Source organism: Chrysemys picta, chromosome 1 (genome assembly GCF_011386835.1).
Source record: "Chrysemys picta bellii isolate R12L10 chromosome 1, ASM1138683v2, whole genome shotgun sequence".
In the NCBI taxonomy this organism is placed as follows: domain Eukaryota; kingdom Metazoa; phylum Chordata; order Testudines; family Emydidae; genus Chrysemys; species Chrysemys picta.
The window spans coordinates 221,935-247,655 of NC_088791.1; the positions used below are offsets into that span (position 1 = coordinate 221,935).

Sequence of the window (25,721 nt, forward strand, 5' to 3'; positions counted from 1 at the left end):
TCAAATCCCCGTCTGGGAGGAAATTCCAAAAAGCCGGACATATCCAGAAAAATAGGGAGGGGTCATGGGGCTTAGGACCGGGCTCAAGCCGAACCAGGCCGGAGCAGCTGGGACCGGGGCTGGGGGTGCTCGGCCGGCACCGCTCGCACAGGGCCAGGGCCAGCGCGCTCGGCCGGAACTGGGGCCGGCGCCCCAGGGCCCGAGCCGGGCCGGAGACGCCGGGGCCAGACCCTCTTGGCCGGGGCCGGCCGCCGGAGGGAGCCACTCAGCCGGGGGGGCCGGACTGGGCCGCGCCTCCTCGCGCACCCTCCCCTCCGCCCCAGCTTACCTGCTGCCTGCCTGTTTCAGGTTTCCCACGAATATTTGATTCGCGGGAAGCAGGGGAGGGGGAGGAGCAGGGGGCGGAGCGTTCAGGGGAGGGGGCGGAGTTGGGGCGGGGCCGGGGCCCCGTGGGGTGTCCTCCTTTTGGACTATTAGAATATGGTAACCCTAGCTATGGGAGACCAGGGGAAGGTCACATATGCCTCAGCACCCGCTGCCAACAAGCCTGTTAGGTTCCCACAGACCTCGCATTTCATCTACTCTCAGCCCTCTTCCATCTCCACCCACATGAGAGTCTGAGCCAGATGGGATGAGCCCCTAAGGGCAGGGGTGGGACCCCTAGAAACCTAGAGGGGGGGAAACCCTTTATGGGTGGAGGAGGTGGTGTGTGTGTCTTGGGGGCTGCAGCACAATTGGGAATGATTCTGGCCTTGGGAGCGTTGCACAAGGGGTACACTCCTGGCTGGGGATAGTGTGTGTGTGGGGGGGAGGGGGCAGGGGAGTAGTGCATGGTTTGTGTGTGTGAGAGGAAGAGAGAGATTCTGGGGTACAAAAGGGGACTGATCCTAGCCTGGGGGTCACTACTAAGGCAGAACCATTTCCCTCAGACTGAGCTGACACCAGTGCCTGCAGCTCTGATGGGATTTTTGGTTTCTGAGGAACAGTGAGGGGGTAAGTAGGCTGTTGCCATGGTGATGTCTACCTACAGGAAGAGGAAGTGGTGACTGCATTCAGTGAACTGAAATCAACCAAATAAGGGCTTCCTCAAATCACCAGCAGTGAAACTGGGGGGAGGGGGGATTGGGGCATGTTCTTTCACACCATTCCTGTTGCCTACTCCGCTTGGGCCTTGCCATGAAGGATTCTGGGTGTTTCCTTTGGGTGTGGCTCATGCTGTGACCTCTTGCTCCATGCTTAAGGAGCTGGGATTTGTGCACTGGCCCCAAGGCAGTAGCTCTGTCCCAAATCCAGCAAATGCGTACTCTCATGGCCCAGGGAAAATCTACTCAGTATCCACCCGTCTGCAATCCAGGGCTGGACTCTGATTCCCCAGTTGGTGGAGGCCCTAATCCTGTGGCCAGGCATGGAAATGGCATGCCAGCCAGTTACGTGCCAGTTGCCATTTCCTGCCCAAAGCAGACCCATGGTCCTGCACAGGGACCTGCAGGGAATGCACTGGCAGTGTCATGTTTTCTGTGAAAGGTCTCAGAGTAGCAGCCGTGTTAGTCTGTATCCGCAAAAAGAAGAACAGGAGGACTTGTGGCACCTTAGAGACTAACAAATTTATTAGAGCATAAGCTTTCGTGGACTATGGCTCTGCAAAGAGTGAAGTCTGCAGACAGCCTGAAACAGTAGCTCTAGAAGGTGAGAACTGTCATGTTCCTGTATGAGATCTGGCCTGGCAACAGAGCTTGCCTATACATCCCAGATGTATTCATCATAGAATCATAGAACTGGAAGGGACCTTGAGAGGTCATCTAGTCCAGTCCCCTGCACTCATGGCAGGAGTAATTATCTAGACCAGGAATGGCCAACCTGAGCCTGAGAATGAGCCAGAATTTACCAATGTACATTGCCAAAGAGCCACAGTAATACGTCAGCAGCCCCCCATCAGCTTCCCCTGCCCCACTCCCAGCACTTCCTACCCACCAGCAGCCCCACTGATCAGGGACTCCCCCTTAGGGTGACCAGATGAGAGGTACAAAATATCGGGACACATGGGAGGGTGGCGCCGGCAGAGAGAGAAAAAAAAAGGGAATGCCACTGGAGGAGCAAAAAAAAAAACCACAGAGTACAAAATATCGGGAAAAATGGCGTTTTATCGGGACGTCTGCTCACCCTACTCCCCCTCCCTCCCCGCACATCCCAATCAGCTGTTTCGTGGCATGCAGGAGGCTCTGGGGGGAGGGGAGAGGAGCGAGGGCACGGCAGGCTCATGGGAGGGGGCGGGAAAGGGTGGAGTGGGGTCAGGGCCTGTGGCAGAGCCAGGGGTTGAGCAGTGAGCTCCACCCTTTCCAGTGCTTAACCACCCTGACGGTTAGGAAGTTTTTCCTCATGTCCAGCCTAAACCTCTCTTGCTGCAATTTAAGCCCATTGCTTCTTGTCCTATCTTCAGAAGTTAAGGAGAACAATTTTTCTCCCTCCTCCTTGTAACAACCTTAAATGTACTTGAAAACTGTTCTCATGTCCCCTCTCAGTCTTCTCTTTTCCAGACTAAACAAACCCAATTTTTTCAATCTTCCCTCATAGGTCATGTTTTCTAGACCTTTAATCGTTTTTGTTGCTCTTCTCTGGATTTTCTCCAATTTGTCCACATCTTTCCTGAAATGTGGCGCCCAGAACTGGACACAATACTCCAGTTGAGGCCTAATTAGAGCAGAGTAGAGCGGAAGAATTACTTCTCGTGTCTTGCTTACAACACTTCTGCTAATACAGCCCAGAATGATGTTTGCTTTTTTTTTGCAACAGAGTTACACTGTTGACTCATATTTAGCTTGTGGTCCACTATGACCCCCAGATCCCTTTCCACAGTACTTCTTCCTAGGCAGTCATAAGATCTTTTAATGCTCTGCAGGCTATGGGTGAGGTTCGTTTATGTAAGGTATTTTATACAAAGTGCCACCTAGTGGCCGAACAGTAAAATACAATTTAGCATTCCATTACATCTCCCTCTTTAAGTTCTACATTCCTACCATTTACATGGTCTTTGAAGTTCAGTACAGATCAATAAGTTAAGTGTGTCTGAATCACACTATTTTTCTAATTACACGACCTGAAGGCATAACAGCTTGGTCATCTGGCTGTCCATTAGTAGCAACGACTGGCTGGTCGGTTTGGAATCCTTGAGTCATTGTCTTCTGCACCTGCTATCTGTAGAGTTTCCTCTATTGATTGTTGTTGCTGAAGAACTAACTGTAGATGTTGACAGTCAGTCTTGATCACATATGATCTGGGTGTGGAATTCTTTTGTTGTTGTTTTTAAACAACGATATCTGGAATTGTCCATTCATTTTTTCCATCCAATTTGACTTGAACACAGTCACCAGTTTCTAGGCCTGGTAGTTCTCTAACTGAGTGATGTCTGCTGTAAAAGTGTTCATAAGATTTTTTAGGTTTTTATCCAATTTGGTTGCTCTCTTCATGTCTGGCCATTTTGGAAATAGGTTCTTTTCAAAACTTGGTCTGAATTGTCTTCCCATCAGGAGTTGTGCTGGACTACATTGAGTAGCTGCTATTGGTGTTGGTTTGTAACTCAGAAGGGCAAAGAATGGATCTTCCTGCTGTAGGATTTCTTGGCTGTCTGTACAGCTCTCTGTCTCTCCCTTTACTTGGAGGTAATGAGGCTGCTAGTAATATGATCAAAATCATATTTTGTTTAGAATGACTTAAATTCTGCTTCAGCGAATTGTGGTCCATTGTCTGTCACTAGCTGTTCTGGAATGCTGAAGTGAGCAAAAGTGCACCAGTTTCTCAATAAAACTATGATATGGTATGTCTGTCAAGTATGTTATTTCCATTCACCTGGAAAACTAGTCCACGACGACAAGGTCATGATGTCTTCTGAATATGCATAAATCTACAGCTAGTTCTTCCCAGGTCTGTCTGGTAGGGGTGTTGTGATTAAAGGTTCTTTGTGCTGTATTGGTCTATTAGTTCTGCACGATTCACATGCAGATACTTTATGTCCTTGCTGATGCCCGGCCACCACGCTGACTGGTTGGCCCATTCACAGCATTTAGTTAATCAGTGATTCCCTTCATGGATGAGGTTTGGGATTTCTCTTCTCATTTCATTTGTAATTACGGTGTAATTGCCTTTAACAATGAGTGCATTTGACTCGCTTAATTATCCACACACTGCAAAGTAGTCTCTTGTCACTTCGTTAGTGTGGTTTAGGTACTTGGGCCAGCCACCCCAATGTAACTTAGAACTTCCTGAAGTTGTGTGTCTGTTGTAATTCCTTTTTGGAGCTGGAGTTGTCTCTTTTTTGACAGTGGTCTGTATGTGTCCACAGCATCCACATACATCTTTACGTCATCTCTGAGCTCACGGGTAGCTGAGTGTGATGCTGGGGTCCATGATGGAATGTCTGCTAGTCCCAGATTGTTCCCAGGAACATATTTAGTAATTGGATTAATCGCATTAACCGTAGCAATAGACTGGCATCTCAGCCGTGCTTGATCCAGGTCTTTTTCATTGCTGAGAGTTACAAGTGGTTTGTGGTCTATTATCAGCGTAAATGAATCTAGTCCACACAGATATCTGTTAAAGTTCTAACATGCCCATACACTTGGCAGGCACTCCTTGCCAATCTGTGCATATCATTGTTCTGTTTCTATGAGTGTGCAAGAGCAAAATGCATCTGGCTTCCACTCTGAGCGCTGTTGTTGCAACAATACATTAATTGGTGCATTCAATTCGCGAATGGCTTTTACTTTCTCAGGACTAGGACAGATCCCATCTTTGTTTATTGTCTATCCCCAAAACTCAATTTGGGGTAGGCAGGAACCACATTTTTCCTTGTTTTGCTTCAGTCCAGACTAACCAATTAGGCTTAGGGTGAGTGTTTTCTTGTGTTCTTCCATTGAAGATCCATATATCAGAATATCAGCCATGAAACTACAATTCCATTCGTTAACAGTTCTGCCATCAGTCTTTGGAAAATTAAAGGTGCACTGGTAATCCCAAAGGGTAATCTTTGAATGCAAAATCTCTTAAAGGGTGTGATAAATGTAGTCAGTTTAGCACTTTCTTTGGATAAAGGAATCTGCTGGAATCTCGAGGCATCCAGCTTGCAGAATGCTGTAGCTCCTTTCACTTTGGGAAGGAAGTCATCCAGTGCTGAGAGGATATATTGTTCTCTCACAGCTGCTTCATTGAGGCTTTTAAGATCCACACATATTTGTATTTTCCCATTTTGCTTTATAAATGGTACCATTGGGGCACACCATGCTGTTGGCTCAGAGATTTTCTTGATTATGCCAATCCACTCCATTCTGTTTAACTCAGTTTCCACTTTATGTAGTAAGGGGATAGGAATCCTGCGAGGTGTATGTACACTATATGGTTCAGCATTGTCTCTTAAAGTGATTTGTATTGGATCTCCTTTCAAAGATCAATATGACCCAATATTCTGTCAATTTCTTCCACATTTCTCACTAGGCCCATCATGGCTGCCACGCTGCAGCTGGGAAGGCTGATGGTCAGTGGTCCTTTAATCACATACACCCTGAATGCAAAGCTGTTGTCTTTGAAAGTTGTTTCTGTGGTGAATTGGCCCAAGTTCAGAATTCCTCCAGAGCTAGTCAGAGCTGTGTCAGGTGACTTCAGCTCTGGGAGGGGTTGAAGGTTACTGTAAGTCCCTTCTGAGATGACTGTGACATCAGCTCCTGAGTCAGTTTTAAAATCAATAGTCTTGCCATGAATATTCAATTTTACTCTCCAAACAGGTTCTGTGTCTTCAGAAGTGACAGATCCAAGAAAGAACGGCGCTTGATTGTCTGTAGTATGAGTCAACTCCCTGACTTCCTTAGTGCAGGATATTTCCTGCATTTATTACACCATGTGCCTCTGGCTGGACATGGATCAGCTCTTGGGGTATGATTTTTTCCACACCTTGTGCATGTAGGCTGGAATTTGTCCCTCTTAACATGGGAATTCTCTCTCCTTGCCGCAGAGGTTTTATGATAATGACTTTTAACCTTTACTCTATGTATAACTATCGCTAGGATTAAATCTCTCTTCAATTGTAGCTGCTGTGAAAGGTTTTATCTGTTATCCCCATAACCAACCTGTTTCTGATATTTACATATTTTGCATTCCCCAAAAACATAGTTTTCAACTGATGTATGCAGAGCTCTTATAAAACATTCTACATTTTCCCCTGGTTCTTGAATTCTCTGGTGAAAACTTGCTCTTTCATAAAACACATTTCTCTGAGGTATAAAGTATGCTTCAAACATAGCCAGAACCCTTTAATAGTCATCCTTGTGACTGTCTTCAGTAAAGTCAGAGGATTTAAAGATATGCTCTGCTTGTTTCCCCAGAACATAAATTAAAGAAGACAACCTGTGTATCCCCAGTTTCCTTGTGAAGCTTAGAGCAAAGCGAAATCTTGCAAAATCTTGTTTCTAGTCCATTCTGAAGGTTTGTCAAAGCTGAAGTTCTCCAGGTTATTGAAGAGGGGCATGTGGATGAGATCCTGAATTTTGTTGCTTTGGTCCTTCTGTTTTTGCTCATAGTTTACTCCTGACACCATGTCATGTCCCTGTGCTAGATATGGACTGGTCACAGAGCTTACTTATACACCCCAGCTCTGTTCAGCATAAGATCCTTTAATGCTCTGCCAGGTATGGTTGAGGTTCATTTAAATAAGGTGTTTTATGCATAGTGCCACCTAGTGGCTGAACAGTATAATACAGTTTAGCATTCCATTACAAGAACTGCCCCAGTCCTACCAATGGGGTGTTAACTCTGAAACTACTTACCTGCTGCTAATCACGGCAACAGAGTGACCAGTGAATGTGCTTACCTCACTTCCCAAAACGTCTCCTGCGCCTCCCTGGTTCCAATCCCCACTTCCCTTATAACTGGCTGCACCAACCACCAGCTTCCCCAATGACTTCTTCAGCGCTGCCCTGCATTGTCAGTGCAAAAATCTGCCACATGTAGAAAATGGAATATGTAGGGAAAGTGTAAATAATGTAATAGTGCATAAGCAGAAGGGGGCACCCTGCTGAATGCACTGTTCATTTTCACATCCAAATCTCCAGAGCTTCATTACATGAGGTTGCTGCGCTGAGGCTGCAGAATTCAGATCTGCCTCACTGGGGAGCACCAAGCCTTGGCCACATGAGGCGGCCCCTGCCTGTGAAGTGCGCTGATGGGAGGCAATGCCAGGCCTGGTCTGTGTTTCATTTGCAAAGAGTGAGGCTGGATGCAGATTATGTTAAACAATTGGATTTATTAAACCCTGTAGCTGAGTTGCTTCCAGCCTAACTCCTCACATTCCCTGTTCAACTGGCATCCTGTTAATAACAATCCCTCCAGGGAAAATGGGCCGTCTGACTCTGGTTCCACCGACCATGGTACAGTCTGCACTGCAGCATGCTCCAGTCTGTAATGGAGTGTAACGACTGTTGGGTTGGACAAAGTCTGAGGGGGCCTGTAGTGATTTGCCCTGACCCTCTATTTCTTCCCAGCATCCACCAGCTGAGGAGCAAGGTGTCTGAGGAACATGAAGTCATCAAGAAGAAGGAGCTGGAGACTGGGCCCAAGGCCTCTTATGGATATGGTGGCAAATTTGGAACAGAGCGGGACCGAATGGATAAGGTAAAAGCTGCTGTGGCTTGTCTGTGCTCTGCAGAGAGTTCCCCGTCCCGGCAGTGGAGGGGTGGGTCTGTCTGAGTGACTGTTCCCCAGCAGGGAAAGAGCAGGAACAGAGACTTACAGACGTTAGAAGTGGAATAGGTCTGTGCAGTCCCACCCATCTCCCTCCCCATGGACCAGAGCAGGATTATTCCTAATGAACTGTTAGACCAGACAAAGCTCTACTAACTTTAAATGTCCCACGTGATGGGGCCCCCAACCTTTCTCCTGATGGGATGATTCCCAGCCAAATCCATCTCCCTGACGGGGAATATTTCCTGATTAATTATCATAATCATCCCCTTTCTTAAATCTGTCCCATTCCTCCTAGTCCCAGAATTGAACACGGTGATGCAGGTAGACTCACAGCACAGCGGCATAGAGAGAGTTCATTCATAGATCCAGAGAGTTTGACAGAAATGACCATTAAATCATCTAGTCTCATCTGTATAGCACAGGGCGTTAAATTTTACTGTTACGTCTGTATTGAGCCCCATAACTTGTGCACCTCTTCAAGAAAGGCGTCCAGTTTTGATTTGAAAACATAGAATCATAGAATATCAGGGTTGGAAGGGATCTCAGGAGGTCATCTAGTCCAACCCGCTGCTCAAAGCAGGACCAACCCCCAACTAAATCATCCCAGACAGGGCTTTGTCAAGCCTGACCTTAAAAACCTCTAAGGAAGGAGATTCCACCACCTCCCTAGGTAACCCATTCCAGTTACCTGCCTCACCACCCTCTTAGTGAAAAAGTTTTTCCTAATATCCAACCTAAACCTTCCCCACTGCAACTTGAGACCATTACTCCTTGTTCTGTCATCTGGTACCACAGAGAACAGTCTAGCTACATCCTCTTTGGAACCGCCTTTCAGGTAGTTGAAAGCAGCTATCAAATCCCCTCCCCCCCCCATCTTTAAGGTTCTGACTGTACCGCATTCTTTCCAGTGCTTGAATGATTTTTGTAGCTCTTTTTCTGTTCCTCCAATCAGTTTCCTCACCGTTGGGAAATTAGCTGTTTTGAAGCATCAAGTGTATGTACTGCTGGGTGGGACTGTCCTCTGTTTGCCCATAACGAATGTAATCAGGTCATGAGCGCTGTGTGGGAATGGCTCCGGGATGCTGCCGTAGAGCTCAGCCATGTGTCTCTCAGAGGCAGTATACTCTGTTTGTGCCTCTGCCCATGTGTCTGTCCTGACTGCTAGACCAGAATGAAGTTGTGACTGACTCTGTCCGTGTGTCTGTCCTCTGTTGGATAGGAACAGTGGTGGTGCCTGACACTGTTCTTTCTGGTTTCCTAGAGTGCACTGGGCCACGAGTACGTAGCTGATGTTGAGAAGCATTCGTCTCAGACAGATGCAGCTAAAGGCTTTGGGGGGAAATATGGAGTCCAGAGGGACCGAGCCGACAAGGTAGGTGGCCACGGTGGTACAGGTTAGAGCCCTGCAGCGGGACAGGAATCCCACGGGTCCCACAGGACCAACTGCCATAATCGCAGGAGTGGGTAAAATGTACTTTGTTGCAGGCAGGATTGGGTGGGCAAAAACACCAAACTGCGGTAATTTGTGAGAAAACACTAAATCTCTCGTCAGTTGTCATAAATAGAATTTGAGCAATGTAAAGCAAGTTATTCTTTTTTTTTTTTAAATAAAGAAACAATGCAGGAGTGAGTGGGAGTGGGTATTGTGGGGCAGAATGGGAGAGGGATTAAAAGAATAGTCCAGCGCAGGGCTCTGGTACAGGGCACAGTGAGAACACGTAGCCAGGTGCCCTGCTCTTGCCATGCAGTAAATTAAAGGTCTTAGCCTTTATTTTCAAGGCACACAATGGTCTGGGCCCAGGGTTGCTGTGTGTTTTGTGCACCTCGGAACCGTCACTGACAACTCACTCCTCTGGCACAATGCAATTGCCTTTTCTTCTGAGGGGTGCAAGGAACCGGGCCGTGCCTGAGCACCCTGCCCCACCTCGCTGGGGAGGCCTGCTCACGTATCGGGTGTCAAACTGACACTTTTCACTAAATCCACACCGTGGTTTCCAAACTGATATTTATGGCTCTCTGCAATTTTTCTCAATTATGCAAACTAGCTAATTCATTTGCATAAACTCACCCATGGAGCTACACAAAACTTGGCAGCTCTGCACCTGGCATGTGTCATGCTGCCCCCGTCTGGCTGGATACCTGACTTGCGCAGCACGTGTAACTGACATCACAGAATGGGGCAGCCCTGGTCTCTAAGCTCAGGCACTGACCTTTGGCGAGGGGGCGGAGGGGTGCAGCTGATGAGAGGGGAACACTGTCATCTTGGCATTTCAGCAGAGGCCAAGCAGGGGGAAGGGCTCTGTGATGTGGAGCCCCCACCCCGGGGCAGAGCTGGTGACCTCCCAGGCAGTGCTGTGTGAGCGGCTTGTATTTCAGTCGTGGGCATCTCTGTGCACAGGGAGCCCTGGTGCTGCCCTGACCAGCGGGCAGCCCATCATGACCAGCAAGGATGAGCTAGAATCCCCTGGTTCTGTCTCAGTCAGCGCTGCTGCCCCTGCTGTGGCTTAGAACCTAAGAACATAAGAAAGGCCGTACCGGGTCAGACCAAAGGTCCATCTAGCCCAGTATCCTGTCTACCGACAGTGGCCAATGCCAGGTGACCCAGAGGGAGTGGACCAACAGGCAATGATCAAGTGATCTCTCTCCTGCCATCCATCTCCACCCTCTGACAGACAGAGGCTAGGGACACCATTCTTTACCCATCCTGGCTAATAGCCATTAATGGACTTAACCACCATGAATTTATCCAGTTCTCTTTTAAACGCTGTTATAGTCCTAGCCTTCACAACCTCCTCAGGTAAGAAGTTCCACAAGTTGACTGTGCGCTGCGTGAAGAAGAACTTCCTTCTATTTGTTTTAAACCTGCTGCCTATTAATTTCATTTGGTGACCCCTAGTTCTTGTATTATGGAATAAGTAAATAACTTTTCCTTATCCACTTTCTCCACATCACTCATGATTTTATATACCTCTATCATATCCCCCCTTAGTCTCCTTTTTTCCAAGCTGAAGAGTCCTAGCCTCTTTAATCTCTCCTCATATGGGACCCGTTCCAAACCCTTAATCATTTTAGTTGCCCTTTACTGAACCTTTTCTAGTGCCAGTATATCTTTTTTGAGATGAGGAGACCACATCTGTACGCAGTATTCGAGATGAGGGCGTACCATCGATTTATATAAGGGCAATAATATATTCTCAGTCTTATTCTCTATCCCCTTTTTAATGATTCCTAACATCCTGTTTGCTTTTTTGACCGCCTTTGCACACTGCGTGGACATTTTCAGAGAACTATCCACGCTGATGCCAAGATCTTTTTCCTGACTTGTTGTAGCTAAATTAGCCCCCATCATATTGTATGTATAGTTGGGGTTATTTTTTCCAATGTGCATTACTTTACAGTTACCCACATTAAATTTCATTTGCCATTTTGTTGCCCAATCACTTAGTTTTGTGAGATCTTTTTGAAGTTCTTCACAGTCTGCTTTGGTCTTAACTATCTTGAGCAGTTTAATATCATCTGCAAACTTTGCCACCCCACTGTTTACTCCTTTCTCCAGATCATTTATGAATAAGTTGAATAGGATCGGTCCCAGGACTGACTCTTGGGGAACACCACTAGTTACCCCTCTCCATTCTGAGAATTTACCATTAATTCCTACCCTTTGTTCCCGGTCTTTTAACCAGTTCTCAATCCATGAAAGGACCTTCCCTTTTATCCCATGGCAGCTTAATTTACATAAGAGCCTTTGGTGAGGGACCTTGTCAAAGGCTTTCTGGAAATCTAAGTACACTATGTCCACTGGATCCCCCTTGTCCACATGTTTGTTGACCCCTTCAAACAATTCTAATAGATTAGTAAGACACAATTTCCCTTTACAGAAACCATGTTGACTATTGCTCAACAGTTTGTTTTCCTATGTGTCGGACAATTTTATTCTTAACTATTGTTTCGACTAATTTGCCTGGTACCGACGTTAGACTTACCGGTCTGTAATTGCCGGGATCACCTATAGCCCACCACCAGGCTTCTACTGGTGTCATGGCTGCTGAGCAGGGCAGTGCATGTGGAGACCTAACGGCCTTACAGAGCGGTGTGGCAGTGGGTGTGGGGGGTGGGGACAAAGGGGTCTTCATATGGGGAGTGCCTCAGGGTGAGGGTGCCATCCTGGGGCAACCCTGGACAGACAGGCAGAGACAGCTGTGAGTGACGCAGACAAATGAGAGGTCAGGTCAGAGGCTGGTGGCACAACAAGAGACAAGAATAGATGGGGGGGGGGCACAGAGTGGGCAAGTCTTGATGGAGAGGGTAGGGCAAGAAGCCTAAGTTTGTTGAAGTGGGAAAAGGGGGGCTGGGCTGGCTTGAAGCCTGTGACCCCGAGGTGGACGGCTCTCTGGGCACAAACGCAGCTGCCCAGTTGGGAAAGCAGAGGATGAAGGGGCCAGGCCCTGGTTCTGACTGGGAACCCCGTCCCAAGGAAGCAGCTGATGCTCTTCTGCTTCCTCCTTCAGTCAGCGCTTGGGTTCGAGTACAAGGGCGAGGTGGAGAAGCACGCATCCCAGAAAGGCAAGTTCAGTGGTAGTGTTCACCTCCTATGACACTCCCATCACCCCATCTGTTATTACTCCCCTTGTCACGTCCCAACTCACCCCATCCTCTCTTCTACTCCTTCCCTCCCCTCCACTCTGCCTCTCCCTTCCCCATTCTCCCCCACCACCTCCCCTCCACTCTCTGCCACAGTTTTCCCATCCTCTGCCACCCCCTCGCTCTTTCCCCCACCACAACCCCTTCCTTCCTCTGCCCCTCCCCTCTGCCTCTCCCTTCCCCATTCTCCCTCACCACCTCCCCTCCCACCCCACTCTCTGCCACTGTGCTCCTCTGTCCTCTGCCACCCCCTCACTCCTTCCCCCATCCCACCCCTTATCTCCTCTACCCCTCCCCTCCCCCCACCTTCTGCCACTCTTGGACCCCATCCTCCCTCCTCTTGCGCTTCCTCCTAGCCTCATCCCTCCATCCCCACCACTGCCCTCTCTCTCTTCTTGCATTTCTCCTGCCCCTCCCCGTGTCCACCTACCCTCTCCAGTGGATTGGAGGGACCACTAATCTCTGCTTGTGTGCTATTCCCCAGATTACGCCAAGGGGTTCGGTGGCCGTTATGGGGTGGAAAAGGACAAGCTGGACAAAGCAGCCGTGGGGTTCGACTACAAGAGTCAGACAGAGAAGCACGAGTCACAGAAAGGTCAGGCCTGTGGCGGCCATTGTTTTCGGGTGCCCAGCATGTGTCTGGCCTTTCCCACACTAAGATGAAACATGGGCGGGAAGGGGCCAGGCGTCCTTGAGGGGGCACTGCCCACAGCAGTGTAGCTCTGAGAAGCCCAGCTCATTTCTGGGGAACCCAACGCTGAGCCAAACCAGGACCTGCCACTTCCAGCAGGCACTGTGGCAGAATGGGCCCTGTGGAGGGGTTTGGCTGCCTCATGGGCCAGGCTAGGGTGTTCCAGGCCTGGACAGCGCAGCCGGCAGCTAATGGGGGGAGCAGGTAAGCTGGCAGGTGAGGCTGGCCTCACTGGGGAGTGGAGGGATGGGAGGCGGCACTGAGTGAGGTGAAGGGAGCGGGTTGCCTGTCAGCGAGGAAGGGGTGGAGCGGTGGTGGGTAGCAGGCTGTGTCTGTGTCCCACGACTCTAGGAGTCAGGACTAGGGCCCCTGTGTGGGGAGCTCAGGACTGAATGAAGATGGAAACCAAATTCCCTCTTGCCCCAGGGACCCGACAGGGAGGCAGGTCAATGAGGGAACAGCATGTGTGTGCAGCGTGAATGCCTCTCTCATCCCACAAAAGGCCAGGGGGAGTGGGGTGTCTCTCTGGAGCAGGGCTAGGCTTAGGGTGACCAGATAGCAAGTGTGAAAAATCGGGATGGGGTTGGGGGTAATAGGCACCTATGTAGGACAAAGCCCCAAGTATCGGGACTGTTCCTATAAAATCAGGACACTTGGTCACCCTAGCTGGGCTGTTGATGAGAGAACAGTGTCTGAAGGGACAGTCCAGCCTTCAATACACCAGCCTGCTCCCCACACATACCCCAGGTGAGGGGCGTGGTGAGCTGGAGATGGCTTTTATTTTTCCCACTTTAACAAGGCAATGAGGAAAAAATCAGTTAGATTGGAACCCCTGAGCCCTGCTCCACCCTCCCATCATCCCCTGTGAGCTTCTCCATCCCCACCCCTGCCAGCATCCCATTAGCCCTACCTCAATCCCGCACCAACCGCTGACCCAGGGACTGGAGCTGCCTTCATTAGAGTTATGTGAGCCTGAATTAACGGACCGTCTCTGATTGTCTCTCTATGTTGCTGTCCCATCTCCCCCCTCCACCCCCCGTGCTCTGTCTTCCCCCGTGACTGCAGACTATGCCGTGGGCTTTGGTGGGAAGTTTGGGGTGCAGAAGGACCGTCAGGACAAATGTGCCCTCGGCTGGGATCACCAGGAAGAGTTGAAGCATCATGAGTCCCAGACAGGTGTGTGCTGCTTCTACTGGAGTCATGTTCTTTTGGGCCAAGCTATGGTGCATTTGGCCCAGCTAAATCTGGGAGCTGACCAGACTGCACTGTGATACAGATGTGGGACTGCTGAGATTTGAAACACAAAAAGCAGGGCATTGTGGGGGTCAAGGAATAGGACATGGGGTGGGGAGCAGCAGCCGAACAAAGGCTGGAGCACGGATCTATGTGTGTTGGAGGGCAGAGCATGGGAAGTGCTCACCTACAGCAATAAGGAGTGGAGGTGGGGGGCGCCCAGCTCAGTAAGGAGGTGGCCTATGGGGGGGGGGGGACGCCCAGCTCAGTAAGGGGTGGGCTACTGGGAGGGCACCTGGATTAATGCCACATTGCACACGTACGGAATTCATTTTTGAGGAACCTATTCTGAAGAACAACCCCCAAGCCCTGGGGCTTGGACATCTCCCTGGTGGCCACCTGGCGCCTTCCCCAGGCTGGCTGCTACTGCTGATGTGCCGCTGGCCAGGCAGTAGGTCTGTAGCAGGAAATAACCTTCATGGCGAGCACACGGCATTGGTCCCCTTAGCAACAAAGATGCCATTGGAACACCTGCTGCCATTGCGATAAACGAATGCAGACCCTGCACAAACACCCTTTAATTTTGTATTTGGCATTTGAAATTCATGATACATTGAATGGGCATAAAGGGTCCATGGTCTGTTTTGGTTCCTGATTGGAGGAGTGTGTTACACTCAGGATTCCAGAGCAGATACTTGGCTATGAATCTGAAATTGGCTGTACAGAGCTATTCTGCGGTGCTGACTAAAATTCCCGGTGTCAGGCATATTCCTGTGGCATGCAGGGAGCAGACACTGGGTGGGGCACAATCAGGCAGTGTAAGGGTACGGACTCACCCCTGCGGCGCCCCCTACTGGTTACTCCGGGGAATCAGCTCGTCCAGCATCTGGAGCGCCCTCTGCAGGCCGGTGATCCGCCTTGTCCCTACTTCTGGCCCCTGTGTCCCTCCCAGGACCCTGGTGCCCCTTGCTCTGGGTCACTGCCCCCTGGCAGTACCCCACAGATCTGGGTCTCTCCCCCCCCAGGGAACCCCCACCCACTAGCCCCACCTTGCCTCAGCACTAGGCCACTGCCAGTCACCAACTAGCTCCCACTCCCTGGGGCAGACTGCAGTATAGGCCACTCATCACTGGCAAGGGGGGTTTGGACCTGCTGCCTTGACCTAGCCCTGGGCTGCCCACTGCAACCCCCACTACCCTTGGCCTACTACCAGGCCGCAGCCTGGGGCTATCCAGGCTGGAGCTCCTCAGCCTTTCCCCAGCCCTGCTCTACTACAGGTACCCTGTCTAGCTCCCTGCAGCCAGGCCCTTCTCTCTCTGAAGGCAGAGAGAGACTCTGGTCTGAGCACCTGCCTCCCAACCTTTATAGGGCCTGCTGAGGCTGTTTGGGGCGTGGCCCCAGCTACAGCCACTTCCCCTAATCAGCTCAGCCTTCACAGTGCCTACTCCCTGGACTATCTCAGGCCCTTCCAGGCAGGAGCAGGTGTCCATCCTGCTACAGGCAGTGATTCCGGGGACTATCTGTGGAGGCTTTTTCCAGTGTTTTCCCAGTTCCAATCAAAGCATCTCCCAGGCCTCTGGCTAAGATGAAATGACCAGGGTTCTGAAGCCCCTGCCTCAAGGCACCGGATGGGGAGTCAGGAGGATGTTTCCCCCTGCTGGAGTATTACCCATTGGGTGCTGGGTGCACGATGTGGGTTTGCCATGTAATGTGGATTTCACGCCTTCCCCAGAAGCATCCAGCATTAGTACCTGACTGAGTGGGCTAGTTCTAAAGTACAAATGGATTTGTTGGCTGCCGACAGTTCTTGTTTGTTCATGGGTTGCTGGAATGGGGCAAAATCCTCCCTGATCTGTTTGGGCCCAATCCTTCCTCTGCTACTTGGGGCATCTCCCAGTGAAGTCTATGGGAGCTTCTCCCGAAAGCTGAGGGCAAACTGAACCCTTTGTGTGTTGCAGACTATGCCAAGGGCTTTGGAGGTCGGTACGGTGTGCAGGAGGACAGAGTGGATAAGGTAAGCCTGCTGCACTCAGCACAGTTCACAGTTATGCCCCCAGAACTCCCAAACCTTGCTCCTCTGCAAAGGGGAGTGACACCTGCTGCACCGCTTCTCGCACAGCCTTTCCCCTGTGCAGTTATTTAGCTGTGGTGGCAGAAGGGCGGGCCTGGTGTGATGAAGCATGGGGGAAGAGAGATGGAATGTGGGGTGGTATTTCCATTTTAAGTCCTTTCTGAATCGCTCCCCTCTTGGGCTGAATTCTCCCAGGCCTGGTTTCTGCCTGGGGGTGAATTTCACTGTGTGAGAACCAGATGTCCTTCCGTGACAATAAGATTTTTCTCAACCACTCTGCAGCGAATGGGGCTACAGTAGGAATCTGGCAGGGAGGGACCATTCCTCTTGTAAGTTCTTCATTCTGAAGGACCTCACTCACTGTGGTCCCAAAGCTGCTTTGCACACAGATTTGGTGTCATTTCCCTTCTGTCTTTCACACACACTTTATTGTTAATTATTTACATCAGAAATAAGGAATCGCAAGCCTAGGGTTACAAAGTGTAATTTCTATTAACAAGAAGGATTCCTGCACCATTTTCCATCTTCTTCATCAGTGTTTGTGTGGCCCTCATGCTGGTCGTCTTGGCGCAGTGCGCCCCACATTTGGACCGTGGCAGGGTCTGAGTTATGAGAATGGGCTTAGTGCAGTGATTCCCAAAATGTTACAGGGGGTTCTTGGGGAAAAAATTCCCTAATGGCGGACAGAGCTGTCCCTAGGGACCCCGGGCAGCATGGGGCCAGCAGCATGGAGCACCTGAACCTCCAAGAGCTAAGCAGATCAAAGCAAGCATATCTATCACACTGAGGAGATTTAAACGTCAAGATTCCTTATCCACGTCCCTTTCCATTTCTTATATTTTTTGCTGTTTTTAAAATTAAATAGGCAGCTAGTATTGTTTAAAAAAATATTATGAAGAACAAGTTTAAGCTTTGTTGTAACGTGCGTTGTTTGCCTGGACTGCTCAAGACCTGAATGCTTGTGTAGGAGGAACTCTTTGAGTTGGCTTCTTAAATACCTTCATGCTGTTTCATCTGATACTCCTTGATGAAACATAGGAGCCTTGTCTTATAAAGGCTTATTCAAAGTGATACAAGCTATGAAAGTGACATCTGGAAGAGTTTTGCCGTTTTCATAATGTAATAAAAATACTGTAATTATAAATAATAATAAATAGTGTGTAATAAGCATGTCATAAAAACAATTTTTATATTTCCAAGTCACTGCTTTAAAATTTATACTCAGGTAAAGGAGAAAATCCCTGGAAATACTCATTTTTAGGAGGGGGTTTGCGAGACTTGACATTTTAGTGAAAGGGGTTCACAAGTTGTTAAAGTTTGGGAACCACTGGCTCAGTGTGTTCCACTGCCCATTGGTTTGGGTCTGGCTGAGTTACCAGCCTTTTGGGCTCCTGCGCTGTGCAGTCACAGTCGGTTGGGTATTTTCTTACTGAGTTCAGAAGGTGCAATGGGAAGGGGGCTGCATGGTCAATAACAGTGGTGAGCATGCGCGAAGGCCATGGCTCTGCAGGAAATTTCCTTTGTAGCTACCTGCCTCATCTCCAGTACTGCACCTGTGGACAGATGTGCTGCGGGGGCAAAGGAAATGGAATGTTAGGGTCCTACAGGTGCAGCGTATGCAGGGGAAAGTGTTGGGCTTCTGGTTTGATTTTACCCACAAGGATAAGCGATCTAGATTCCATTCTGTACAGGTTCTCATATTGCACTCAAACTGCAGTATTTGAGCACCTTCCTATCATTCATTGACGGTTGTGACTAAGAGCTGTCACATATTGTTTGTTCTTTCTTTCTCCTTCTCCCCAGGGGAAGAATTTTGTGTGCAATGGAGTGTTTTGTTTTGGCATGGTTTTCATTGTTTTGGGGGTATTTTATGTGCATTTTGCTCTGTGCATGTTAGAGAAGGCAGGTTTCAGAAGTGTGCCTAGCACTTGGAGCAGAGCAATGGTGGTGAGATTTGGGGTGGTCCTTAGTTCCTTTGTTTGACAGTCTGGGATTGGCCGGTGAGAAAGCACTGACTCCTACAGAAATGGCCTTACACTTGGTGTAGCCAGCTCTGTTGTGCAGAGTAGGGGACTTGTTGACCATGGTCTACATCCTGGAGCTTAAGCTCTTTTAGATATGGTGGATCTAGGCCTCTGAGCACCCTGAAGATAAGGATTGAGATCTTGAACTTGATGTGATATTCTATAGCCAGCCAGTGTCAGGAGCAGAGAGCAGGTTGGATGCTCTCATGGTAGCCTATGTTGCTGAGTAGAAACATGGCAGCATTCTGTGCCAGCTGGAGTTTCCTAAGTGCTGAAGTCACAGAAGTGGTGTGCCGAGTCTTCATTTATTCACTCTAATTTAAGGTTTCGCGTGCCAGTAATACATTTTAACGTTTTTAGAAGGTCTCTTTCTATAAGTCTATAATATATAACTAAACTATTGTTGTATATAAAGTAAATAAGTTTTTTTAAAATGTTTAAGAAGCTTCATTTAAAATTAAATTAAAATGCAGAGCCCCCCCACCCCCGGACCGGTGGCCAGGACCCGGGCAGCGTGAGTGCCACTGAAAATCAGCTCGTGTGCCGCCTTCGGCACGTGTGCCATAGGTTGCCTACCCCTGCTCTAGGAATTATTTCAGGGCAGGTCTCTGGCCTGTGTTATACAGGAGGTCTGATTAGATGATCGCAATGGTCCCTTCTGGCTTTGGAATCTAGGAAATATGAATCCATGACTCTCGTGGTGGACAGTACTAAATGCTGCAGCGAGGGCCAAGAGGATGAGAATAGATGACTGACTGCCCTCTATCCATTGATATCAGGAGAGTGCCATCCATGCCACTAAAATGGTTTCAGTCCCATGTCTGGGCCTTAATCCAGATGATGCCAGGTCTAGGATATTAACATCAATTAGATTATCTTGAATTAGGCATTCGCCTACCCTCTTTATGAGCTTGCTCAGGAGTGGGATGCTGGGCGGTAGTTGGTTAGAACCAATGTGTCCAGGGTTGGCTTTTTCAGTGTCACTTGCCCTGTTGTGAATTTGAAGGGAGAAGAGTTCATGACTCTCTTTCACAGGCCAGGAATAGGATTCTCTGGTCATGCCTCCTGTTGGGCGTCCAGGACATCTTGCAGAGTGAAGGTCCTGACCTCAGAGAATGCAGGCAATCACTGGTGTGGGGGCTTGTTTAAGAAGTCTTCCCAAATCTGTGGGAATGTACAGATCACTTTGTGTCAATGGCCTGTCTTCCTCATTAACCACCACTCCACTACTGCTTGTCTCATCTGCAAACTTTACCAGCAAAGGCTTTTTAAAAATTTTCTTCCAGATCAATTGATGAAACCCTTAACTAGCACTGATCATTGTGTAACGCGGACAGACCCCCGTCTGTCAGCAGGCAGGATTGAACCTGGGAACCTCTGGAGTTTAGTGTACGAGTCTCTACTGCATGAGCTAAAAGCTATGTGGCTCTTAGCTAAGGCGGTAAGCAGACTCAATCTCTAGATGATCTAGGTGCTACTGGAGGGGGACTGAGTGCCATACCAGGCAGGCATGGGTTACAGTTACAGGAAATAAGAACGGCCATACTGGGTCAGACCAAAGGTCCATCTAGCCTAGTATCCTGTCTTCCGACAGTGGCCAATGCCAAGGGCCCTAGAGGGAATGAACAGAACAGGTAATCATCAAGTGATCCATCCTGTCGCCCATTCCCAGCTTCTAGGAACACCATCCCTGTCCATCCTGGCTAATAGCCATTGATGGACTATCCCCCATGAACTTATCTAGTTCTTTTTTGAACCCTGTTATAATCTTGGCCTTCACCACATCCTCTGGCAAGGAGTTCCACAGGTTGACTGTGTGTTGTGTGAAAAAATACTTCCTTTTGTTTGTTTTAAATCTGCTGCCTATTAATTTCATTTGGTGACCCCTAGTTTTTGTGTTATGAGAAGGAGTAAATAACACTTCCTTATTTACTTTCTCCAGACCAGTCATGATTTTATAGACCTCAATCATATCCCTCCTTAGTCGCCTCTTTTCCAAGCTGAAAAGTCCCAGTCTTATTAATCTCTCCTCATACGGAAGCCATTCCATACCCCCTAATCATTTTTGTTGCCCTTTGCTGAACCTTTTCCAATTCCAATATATCTTTTTGAGATGGGGCGACCACATCTGCATGCAGTATTCAAGGTGTGGGTGTACCATTGGATTTATTTAGAGGCAATATGATATTTTCTGTCTTATTATCAATCCCTTGCTTAATGATTCCCAACATTTTGTTCACTTTATGAATGCCTTTGGACATTGAGTGGATGTTTTCAGAGAACTATCCACAATGACTCCAAGATCTCTCTCTTGAGTGGTAACAGCTAATTTAGTCCCCATCATTTTATATGTATAGTTGGGATTATGTTTTACAATGTGCATTAATTTGCATTTATCAACTTTGAATTTCATCTGCCATTTTGTTGCCCAGTCACCCAGTTTTGTGAGATCCTTTTTTAACTCTTCGCAGTCTTCCTGGGACTTAACTATCTTGAGTAGTTTTGTATCATCTGCAAATTTTGCTACCTCACTGTTTACCCCTTTTTCCAGATCATTTATAAATATGTTCAATAGGACTGGTCCCAATACAGACTCCTGGGGGACACCACTATTTACTTCTCTCCATTCTGAAAACTGACCATTTATTCCTACCCTTTGTTTCCTAACTTTTAACCAGTTACTGATCCATGAGAGAACCTTTCCTCTCATCCCATAAGAAACATCCCTGTTCATTGACTATTCCCCATTTACAATCGTTAGGTGTACTATCATAGAATATCAGGGTTGGACGGGACCTCAGGAGGTCATCTAGCCCAACCCCCTGCCCAAAGCAGGACCAATCAGTTAACCAGTTTTTAATCCATTTGATAGATGTCATATTGGTTTGTATACAATGCTATTTTTTAAGCAGAATGCTGTGCAGAACTAAATCTAATGCCTTACAGGAGTCTATTACCTCAGCACAGTTACCTTTATCAAGCAGGCAAGTACTCTCCTGAAAGAATATCAGTTTCACAGCATGGCACGGGACATTTAAGAAGGAAGAGGGCAGTACACCTGTGACTTGTCAGCTGACCCCCAACCGAGCTTAAAGGAAGGCATCTGGGCCATAGAAATGGACAGAGCAGCCTGAGAGTTTGTGAGGTAGAGGCTTAGGTGAAAGCTGCTGGAGTTCAGTCTGGCAAGGGCAGGTGAGAGCTGCCCGGGACCAGGGGACTGGAGGAGGATCCCTGAAGGAAGCTGTAGCTGATGCCTGGGGGAGGCTGGAGCAGGAGATCAGCTAGAGGGGTTTGCCAGCTGACCTCCCCAAGCCAGAGAGCCTGGGCCAGTGGGCTGGAGAGGGCTGAAGGCCACAGAGCAGCAGAGGGAGTTGATTGCTGACTTCTAAGCCAGCAAGCTGAAGCTAAGGGCTGGAGAGGGTTGAAGGCAGGGGAGCTGCAGAAAGGCTGATGTCTCCATGCTGGAGAGCTGCAGCCAGGGGAACAGTGCATGGGCTTGCCTTCTGGGAAGAGTGGATTTGCACTCCAGCTAGAAGGGCTGGACAGTTGACCTGGCAGAAGGAAGGAGAGGACTGAAGAAGAGCCCAGGTTTGGTGGAAGATGCCACATGGGTATGTGGAGTGTTGAAAGATTAGATGTTAAGGACTATGTGCATAGAGAGTGATCAGTGGACTATGTTTTGGGGCTTTTGTTATGGTCTATTTTCCACTATGTTTTTGTAATAAACTGGCCCCAAGGAGGAGGAAAATTGAAGCAAGAAAGCTTGCATGGCATTACTGGGGATTTTGAAAGAGGGACACTGAGGCAGGTGTGCTGGTCTGCCATGGCCTGCTGCTGGAGGGTGCTTCAGATGCTGCCCTGTGACAACCAGGTTGGTTTGACAAGACCTATTTTCTACAAAACCATGTTGAATATCATTAATTATATTTCTACCTGTTATTTCCCTATTTTCTGCTGCCCATGTCAGCATTCTATTATTGTGGCCAGGTTGAGAAGTGAAAAGAATTAGCAACAGAAATTAACAATATTAATAGTCAGTGGAAGAACTAAGACACTCCTTCTGGCTCCCAAGCCCCCGAGGTGCTATAGAGTGGGGAAACTGAAGCACAGAGAGATGTGACTCCCCCAGTGTCACACAGCAGGCCAGTGGCAGAACTGGGAATAGAATCCAGATGGGTGTCTGGCTGGGCCATTGCCCTGGGGACTATGGTTCTGCTGCATCTCTTCCCTGGCATGCTGGATGTGCCATTCTCTTCCCTTTTCAGAGCGCCGCTGGCTTTAATGAGATGGAAGCTCCAACTTCCTCCTATGAGAAGACCAAACCTGTGGAGGCAGGTAAGACACTCGGAAACAACCAGAGTGCCTAGCCCTGGCCCTGCACCTGGGAAGAGACTGTATTCCACGGCTGTTCCTACAAGCCTCCGCAGTCAGAAACTCCGCACCGGGCATGTGGCTGGGGGGTTGTGCGGGTTTGGCCTGCAGGCTGGAGGGGGAAGATGATGGAGTCAGTGGGTTTGGCCTGGGGGGGATGGAGGCACCCCGTTAAGAGGGAGGAGGATCCCAGGGGGGTGCCCTGGAGACAGGGGAGGCCAGTTGGGTGGCGTGTCCCAGCAAGCTGACCCAGGGTGCCTGTTCCTGAGAAGCCATTTCTCTGTGCAGCCTCCAGTGGAGCCAGAAGCCTGAAGTCGCGATTCGAGAGCATGGCCAAGTCGGCTGACGAAGAGAATAGGAAGCGGGTGGAGGAGGAACGAGTGAGGCGCCAGGCCCGGGAGCAGCGGGAGCGCCAGGCAGCCCAGCAGCCGCAGCAGCAGCAGCAGGTGAGTGGCCCAATGCCCAGCCACGGCCAGGGCTGCCCTGTCACCGCTGGTGGGGCCAGGCTCTGGGGTGGCTGTGCGCTGAAGGGAGCACAGCCAGGCTGTGGACACGGGAGCACAGCAGCATTGTCCCCCTCTCTCAGGGCGGACAGGGACTTGCCCAAACCCCCTCAACAAGTTAGTGTTGGAGCCAGGCATCCTGATTTCCAGGCCAGTGCCTGATCTGCCTGCCTCAGGGCAGACTCACACCAGGGTGACCACCCATCCCGAATTGTCTCTGGGACAGCATTTGTCCTGGATTCCCTGCAGCGCTGCTCCACGACTGCCCAAGGCTTGGGGACGGCCCCAGACTCTGCCCACTGAGGGGGCTGAGGTGGTCCTTAGTCCCCCCTTGCCATGAGGGCCCGTCCCTCGCTGCTCCTCCTCTTCCCACAAGGCTCCGGCCCTGACCAGGCCGCCGGACTGTGATAAGAGCTGCCCAGGGATCCCGGGCCGCTGTGGGGATCCTCAGACTCCCCACCTGCCCTGGGGTGGCGTGCCCCGTGGGTGGGGACACGGGCTGGGTGCTGCTCTCGGGCCCCCCACCCAGGGCAAGTGGAGGATCTGGGGCTCCCCACAGCGGCCTGAGCTCCCTGGGTGGCTCTTACTATGGCCCCAATCTGACTTCTGGCCTGGCTATGCAGTGGGGCCTCAGGGGGGAAGAGGAGGGGCAGGGGGAGGGGCCACAGAGGGGGCGGAGCTCCTGCATGTGTCCCGTTTTTGAATTTTGAAAAGCTGGTTACAATAGCAATTGGGAAAGGAGACATCAGCCCTCCAGCACTTGGAGCCCTTTGGGAGAATCTTTCTCTTCTTTCTGAGCCCTGGTCTACACTACAAACTTATGTTGGTATAACTGCGTCACTCAGGGGTGTGGCAAATCGACATAGTTATACCGACCTTTAGAGTTTGTGCACACCTATAGCACTGCAGCAGCACCTCTGTAGTGTTTAGTGACGCAGGTACCTGTGCTGATGGGAGAGCTTCTCCTGTTGGCGTAGGTACTCCACCTCCCCGAGAGGCAGTAGCGATGTCAATGGGAGAAGCTCTCCCATCAACATAGCGCTGTCTACATGAACCGGACTCATCCCAGCACCAGACAGGGCCCTCACCGCTCCCTGATGCATGGACCAGACTCTCTCCAGCACCAGACATGGCCCTTCCTGCTCCCCATGACCCCGATGCATGGACCCGATTCATCCCAGCACCAGAAAGGGCCCTCCCCACTCCCCAGTGCAGGGACTGGATTCTTCTTGACCTCGATGCACAGACCAGAGTTTTGAGTCCACCTTATATGCTCCCAAGACTGACAAACTGGGGGGATGTAGCTAGTAGGGTCCTTCAGGGGTCTGTGCTTATTCCATATTTTAATATATTTGAATATTCAAAATATTTCAATATTTTCATTAATGATTTTGGTAATGGAGTGGAGAGTATAGATGCTTATAACATCGCGGATGACACCAACCTGGGAGGGGTTGCTAGGACTTTGGAGGACAGGGTTAGAATTCAAAATGACCATGTCAAATTGGAATATTGGTCTGAAATCAAGATGAAGTTCAGCAAAGACAAGTGCAAAGTACCACACCTAGAAAGGAAAAATTAAATGCAAAACTATAAAATGGGGAATAACTGGGTAGGTGGCAGTATTGCTGAAAAGGATCGGGGGGGTTCTAGTGGATCACAAATTGAATATGAGTCAATAATGTGATGCAGTTGCATAAAAGGCTAATGTCATTGTGGGTTCCACACTTTAGGAAAGATGTGGACAAATTGCAAAGAATCCAGTGAAAATCAACAAAAATGATAAAAGTTTTTTGAAAACTTGACCTATGAGGAAAGGTTTTAAAAACCGGCACGTTTAATCTTGAGAAAAGAAGAGTGAGGGAGGGACCTGATAAGTCTTCCAATATGTTAAAGGTTCTTACAAAGAGCACTGTGATCAATTGTTCTCCACGGCCACAGAAGGCAGGACAAGAAATAATGGGTTTATTTGCAGCAAAGGAGATTTAGATTAGATGATAGGTAAAACTTACAGGTAGTTAAGTTCTGGTACAGGCTTCCAAGAGAGGTTGTGGAATCCCTGTAGTTAAAAACAGGCTGGACAAATACTTGTCAGGGATAGTCTAGGGTTTACTTGGTCCTGACTCAGTGCAGGACCCTTGAGGTCCCTTCCAGTTCTACATTTCTATGATAAGAACCTCCACTATGTGACCAGATACCCCTTTCCCTCCATAGAGCACTGGGGACTGGTCTCAGCCTTTCCCCACACTGTGGCCCTTTCTGGCACATGGATGGGGGTGGTGGCTTCCTGAATGAGAAGCATTCCTGCTCAGAGGTGCTGGAACCATTTGTACAGTGGGGGGGCTGAGAGCCATTTAACTAAGCTGTAAATCCTGTATATACTGGAAACCACTTCAAGCCAGGGGGTGCAGCAGCACCCCCAGCACCCCTAGTTCCTGCACCTATGTTCCTGCTGAGTGGAC

The 25,721-nt window shown here is 49.3% G+C and overlaps 1 protein-coding gene across 1 annotated transcript in view; it reads left to right on the top strand.

The window, feature by feature from the left end:
- Positions 1-25,721, top strand: part of HCLS1 (hematopoietic cell-specific Lyn substrate 1) — a 53,947-nt gene that overhangs the window by 21,481 nt on the left and 6,745 nt on the right. The window contains exons 4-11 of the mRNA XM_065551352.1: positions 7,524-7,653; positions 8,987-9,097; positions 12,234-12,288; positions 12,851-12,961; positions 14,123-14,233; positions 16,249-16,304; positions 22,651-22,720; positions 23,045-23,202. Coding sequence (XP_065407424.1) covers positions 7,524-7,653; positions 8,987-9,097; positions 12,234-12,288; positions 12,851-12,961; positions 14,123-14,233; positions 16,249-16,304; positions 22,651-22,720; positions 23,045-23,202 — 802 coding nt within the window. The remainder of the gene's footprint in view (positions 1-7,523; positions 7,654-8,986; positions 9,098-12,233; positions 12,289-12,850; positions 12,962-14,122; positions 14,234-16,248; positions 16,305-22,650; positions 22,721-23,044; positions 23,203-25,721) is intronic.